The 6567-nt window shown below is 39.8% G+C and overlaps 1 protein-coding gene across 1 annotated transcript in view; it reads left to right on the plus strand.

Moving 5' to 3' along the window:
• LOC116102900 (transmembrane protein 180-like) overlaps window positions 1-6567 on the plus strand; it is a 31221-nt gene that overhangs the window by 19488 nt on the left and 5166 nt on the right. The window contains 2 exon segments of the mRNA XM_031388156.1: window positions 869-952; window positions 2063-2185. Coding sequence (XP_031244016.1) covers window positions 869-952; window positions 2063-2185 — 207 coding nt within the window.

Consider the following 6567-nt stretch of genomic DNA (forward strand, 5'->3'; position numbering starts at 1 on the left):
AAAAAAACCAAAAACAAAAATAAAAATAAATAAATAAATAAAATAAATCAGTTCATTTGCTGAACAACTTAAATGGCTTCTTATTGTTCTTAGACTTACTCAATTCCTTGATGTGTTTTGCCTATGTCTTCTTTTACATTAGTCAGGGTCTCACTTAGTCTTGAACTCACTGTGTGGGTGGTTTGAATATGCTTGGCCCAGAGAGTGGCACTATTAGAAGGTGTGGCCTTGTTAGAGTAGGTGGCCTTGTTGCAGTAGGTGTTTTTCACTGTGGGCGTAGGCTTTAAGACCCTCATCCTAGCTGCCTGGAAGCCAGTCTTCTCCTGTTTGTCTTTGGAACAAGATGTAGAACTCTCAGCTCCTCCTACACCACACCTACCCAGGCACTGCCATGTCCCCTGCCTTGATAATAATGGACTGAATCTCTGAACCTGTAAACCAGCCCCAATTAAATGTCATCTTTATGAGAATTACCTTAGTCATGGTTTCTGTTCATCGCAGTAAAACCCTAACTAATGCACACTGTGTAGCTAGAGCTGACTTGAGCTGTTGATTCTCCTGCTTCTACCTCCCATGTGCTGGGTATGCTACTACTATGATCAGCCTTGCTTATTTTTCAAAATCATTTTATGCGTATGAATGTTTCACTCGCATGTGTATATCTGGTGCCACAGAAGACCGAAGAAGGGACTGGAGTTATAGACAGTTACGAGCCACTATGTAGGTGCCGGGAACTGAACCTGAGTCTTCTTAAAGAGCAACAAGCTGTCTTAACTGCTAAGCCATTTCTCCAGCCCCTGTTGTTTTGCTCTGTGCTTCATAGTTGTAGAATGTTCATGTGTGTACAGTATTCTAACTTTTTTCCTAGGGTGATTGTACATGCCTCTTTTTGCTTATTTAATTTGCCAGTGGCTGACATGGTTGATGCGGATTTACTGAAGTTTAACAGGCAGTAAGTATATTTATTTAGATACTAACTACACAGTGTCGTACAGATAAGAATTACCAGAATTACTACAGCTCAGTTATGCTGATACCACAAACACATACCAGAGTGATGATCCTAAGGGTTGTCACTGGGACCAAGATAACAGAGTATCATACAATGTTCACATTTTTTTCACCCTGGGTAACCTTTTCTTTTCTTGTTTTGCGATGTTGTAGATTGAACCTCACGGCTTTGCACATGCTAGGCAAGTGTTCTACCCTTGAGCTGCTTCCCTTGCCCCTGGGCAATGTTTTCCTGTTTCTGAAAGGACATCATGATTTTTATTGCTCAGGTTCACAGAACCACTGCTACATCAGGGTTAATGTTTAGGAACAAAAGTGAAATCTCGATTTGTTTTATACTGTATGAATTTCAATGCACTGACATTTACCAAATGCCAACATGCATAAACACCATATGGTTGTTTACTGTCAGATAAGCCTAGTGACACTTTTTTGAAGTCTTAGCCACTCAGTAGATTGAGGCAGGAGGATCACTTGAGTTCTAGGCTGGCCATATTGAAAGACCTTGTCTCAACAAATAGCCGTGTGTTATAACTCACACCTGTAATGCTAGCACTGCAGAGACTAAGGCAGGAGGATTACCTCAAGTTCAGGGTTAGATTGTACTAAATAGTGAGTTGAACTTCATCTTGGGCTACATTATCTTTAAAAAATCATCATCAACAACAACAATAAAAAGAATAGCAACAAAAGAGTTCTATTATCCTTAAAACTAAGGAATTAATATTTTATAATTGCTAAGCTATTTCTATAGTTGTTTACTTAGGTTGAAACGAGCTTCATGCATGAAGAGACTCTTCATACATAGATCCACATACATATTTGAGTATGGAAATAGAACAGATGTGCTAGGATGATGGAACACATCTTTAACCCCAGCGCTTGAGAGGCAGAGGGAGATGGATCTCTGTGAGTTTAAGGTCTACAGAGTGAGTTCCAGAAAACAGTCCAGAGCTACATAACGAGACACACTGCCTCAAAAACAATAATAAGAAATATACTAAATGTAATTCATATTGATAAGGACCAGCCCTGTTTTTGTCTCTTTCAGGTCTTCTCTTTCCTTGACAGTTTCTGTCGTCGGTGCTTTATTTACCAGACCTGCCCAGTCTTTAGCTCCCATGTTGATACTGTCTAAGCTAAACCAGCATGGTTATAGGAAGCTGAACAACAGGTAGAGTAAAAAACAACCTTTGCAGTCATGCAAGAAATCCACCCTTTTCCATTAACCATCAAGAAACTATCTTGGACTTTGGATTTTGTTAGCTATTAACTCACATAACTCAAATGAGCTATAATAAAAGTATTAATGTTAAAGAACCATGAGATAGTTTAATACCATTATTGAAATCACATATATGGCATATGTCTGATACTTCACACAAAACTACATATTGATTACATTTTCTAAGTTGTCCACTCCTTCACTATTATTTCATGTTTCTGAGGACTTGATTATATGCTAGATAAAATGGGGATAAAAGATGAATAAAGAGCCTCCACAGGACTCTAGAGATTATAAAATGCTGAGATAGATTTCCCCACCAAGGGCTGGGAAGTAGCTGAGTGGTAGAAAAATTACCTAGCATACTGGAAACTGTAAATTTGATCTTCAGTACCCCAAAAGTAAAAAAGATCCTACCAGAAGTACACAGGCTGCTGTGATTATGTGAAGGAGAGTGCCCTACCCAGTCTGCCAGGGTACACTCATTGGAGAGTGAGTCCAATGATCCATGTGGGAAGAAGAATTGGCAGCTTCCAAGATTGAGGCTCCCTATTATGAGAGGGGACTGTTTAGCCCTTCTGTGATTTCTTTTGTCAAGAGTTTTATAGTTTTCCTTATGCACATCTTATATTTTTTCAGGCTTATATCTAAGTATTTTATATTTTGGGGCACTATATGAGTGACATTCCATGTGTAATTTAAAATTCTACTTGTTTATTGCTTGTTGGTGAGAAAGACAGTGACTGGCATGGTAGAATATTTTGCAGTCTTTTTATAATTACTTTTTAGTTCCAGCAGTTCCTTTTCTGTCAAATTTAGGATTTTTCTACATAGACAAATGCTTTTAAGTTTTATTATAACTCCTCCCCCAATATGTTATTATGAACATTATCGAATACACGAGAACATGGGCAAAGTTTCATCCTGATCACAAGTCAGTTCAGCTGTCTGCATCTGAAGGCATTAGGTTCAGCACATCTGATCTACGTCTCTCTCTTCTGCTTCTCAATCCTGACAACTTGTTTGTCCTCACAAATTTTTACTATGAAAAATTTTAAACAGAAAAATTAGCTTAAAGTACAGAGCAAACTCATACAGTCACTTCTTAGATTAAAGAATTAATTTGGTTCTAAAAAGTTTGTATATTTGGTTATTCCATGTACAGAGAGACACAGAGATTCATACAAACAGACACACACACACACACACGCACACAGACACACACACACAGACACACACAGACACACACACAGACATACACACACACACACACACACACCAGCAACCATCTGTACATATTCTAAGGCAGGAGTTGGTTCTCTCCTACTATGTGGGTTTTATATTGTCAAGCCTGGCAGCAAGTGCCTTTATCCATCAAGCCATCCTATTGGTCTCTGACCTAGAACTCTTAATCATGCCTCACTTTCCAAGTGCTTGTAAAGTTCATATAATCTTGTTTTTGTGGTACTGGGGATTACTTTCTGGGCCTTGAGTAGTATCCCCATCTTTTAGTAGAATCTGAAGGAACTCTTTCATGATTTCAGCTTCTCCATGTAATAAGTGACTATTTTACTTATTAGAGGAGTTGCTGAAAACCTAGGCAGCATTAAAAAGCCTCAAGCAAGTTTGTGGTAGACAGACTCTGTCAAAGAGTTACATGGCCACATATCACTAATTTTAGCTTATTCTGAGAGCATTGTGACAGTAAAGGAGGAAGAACTGGTGTGTTTATCTTTCTCTGAATTATCTGTGTTCTCGGTGTGTGTGGGGAACAAAGACCATACAGTCAATATTCTCAACCCCATTTGTACATTAGCATTACAAGCTCCAGTGGCCAGGTCATACCCCAGACCAGTTCAATCTAAAACTCTAGAGGTATGATCCAGACACCAGCATCTTTTAAAGCTCCCCACCTTTTCCCCTTTGTGAAGCCAAGCTGAGGAACTTAGAGATTTACAGCCTTGGGAACAGCGACTCTGAGCACTAATTCTTGTTGGCTCAGCAACATGACACGTTGGCAGCCTGACATGTTGGCAAACTAGTTTCGTGATATCGTAAGCATTTTCCGGAGATACAAGCACACACAGGCACTTGGGTATCATTTATCTTTTAAGTGATAACTAAACCTTGGCCTCTGGTGGCCTCATGTGGCACATACTACCTGAAAGTCCAGAGGCTAACTATAGTACTCAGTAGGCGTGCCTTGCTGAGTAGAGATCTACCGATGTAAAGAACTGAACAAACATGTCCACTGAAATACGTGTCACTATTGCAGATAAGTTTTCTAGCATTTGATCCCTTTCTTCTTTTCTCTCTATCTCCCTCTCTTCCTTCCTTCCTTTCTTTTTTCCTTTCTTTCTTTCTCCCTCTTTCTTTTCTTCCTCTCTTTTTTCTTTTTTTGAGACAGTGTCTCTCTATGTAGTCCTAGCTGTCCTAGAGCTCACTATGTTGACCAGCCTGGCCTTGAACTCACAGAGATCCACCTGTCTTGCCTCTCAAATACTGGCATTAAAAAAAACATGCACCACCTCACCTGGTGTAGCATCTGCTTCTTTGCTTACTGTTTCCAGTGGACAGAACCAGCTAACTTAGGGCTAGTGCTCTCCCTTTGCCCCTTTCAAAAGATACTCTAAATTCCTCAGTGCAACTAAAGAAATGTTATTTCTGAACTAAATGTAGTGGTAATGCCAATACTTGAGAAGCTGAGTGAGGCAGGAGATTGTATAAGCTCTAGGCCAGGTTGAGCTACATAGTGAGTTCCAGGTGTGTGTGTGTGTGTGTGTGTGTGTGTGTGTGTGTGTGTGTGTGTGTGTATGCATATGGGTATACCCGTGGCTGTCAGAAGACAACCTGTGGAAGTTGGCTCGCTCTCTTCACTCTGTGGATCTCAGGGATCCAACTCAGATTATCAACCTTTGGAGTAAGAATCTTTACCTGTTGAGCCATTCCACAGGCCCCTATATTTACTTCCTAAAGGATTTAGTGATATACTTAATTCAGCAAAATTTAATCATTGAATTTGTTAATAGAGATCAATAATTGGATAACTTGATCAAGAAAACCAGAATAATCCCTAGTTATATTAGGTAAGATATTTCATGTAGTGATGGTGGAAATGAATGAGCAGGCTTGGGCATGGTGGCACAATCTGGTTTGTTTGGTCATTTTGTTTTTGAGGCAGGGTCTCACTGTGTATCCCTTGCTACCTTAGAACTTGCTATATAGACTAGGCTGGCCAAGAAATCCCCTGCCTCTGCCTCTCAAGTGCTAGGATTAAAGGGGTGTGCCACCATACCTGACAGGGAGTTAGAGTCTATCTTTATCTACATAGTAAGTTTGAAGCTAGCCAGGGCTACACAATGAGGCATTGTGTTAAGAAGAAAAGAAGTTGATCATCAAATGTATATAATCCGCTGCTAAAAATTACTCTGGGGATGTAGTTCAGTGGTTAATCACTTGCCACGTGCGTATGTGAGACAAGCCCTAGCATTGCAAATGTGAAGCAGATAGTTTTGAAATTATAGACTAAGCCGCCAGCATATTGCACAAGAGAATGCACAATACAGCCCCAGGGTGTTGTGGCAAAGACCTCCTTCTTTCTCTTGCTCAACCAAGAAGACTTATGTTCTTTCTTGGCAGATAATTATCGAATATTTGTAGTGTTAATACTGAGCTGAGAGCTAGAGTCCTAAGGTTTATTCTCGCTCTGCTTGCATGGCATTAGGGAGGCAGAAGAGCAAGTCCAGTACACTGAGCTAAGTCCAGAGGTGAGAGAAGCCACAAATACAAACAAACATAGGCCTGTGATTGGTTACTTGCATGGGATGCAGTAAACACACCTACTCCATGTACCAGGGAGTGCCCTGCAGTCCTGGCCAAGCTCCTGCTGCTTCCTAGGACATTAGGAATACAAAGGTACATTTCACCTGAGGTCATAGACCATCAGTTTTATTCACTGGATTACACTGTCATCTACTGGTGTATTGTATGTAACTGATTAATAAATAAAAATCATTAGTTTAGAAACAGTTTTTGCTGGGTATGATGACTCATACCTATTATACTAGCTCACAGGGAGACTGAGGCTGGAGGATTGCCATGAGTTTGAAGACAGCCTGTACTATACAATGAGTTCCAGGCCAGTCTGAACTGTAGTATGAGAACCTATCTAAAAATCCAAACCGAAGCAAAGCAAGACAAAACAAAAAGAATAATGGCTTCCTGTGATCAGTCTGGTTTATATACAAGCATGTTTCTTTCTTCCTTTTTTCCCCATTCTTTCTGTCTTTTTTTTTTTTGAAGTGTCTTTTTTAATTGAAAAGCTAAAAATT

Source organism: Mastomys coucha, unplaced genomic scaffold (genome assembly GCF_008632895.1).
Source record: "Mastomys coucha isolate ucsf_1 unplaced genomic scaffold, UCSF_Mcou_1 pScaffold21, whole genome shotgun sequence".
NCBI classification, from domain to species: domain Eukaryota; kingdom Metazoa; phylum Chordata; class Mammalia; order Rodentia; family Muridae; genus Mastomys; species Mastomys coucha.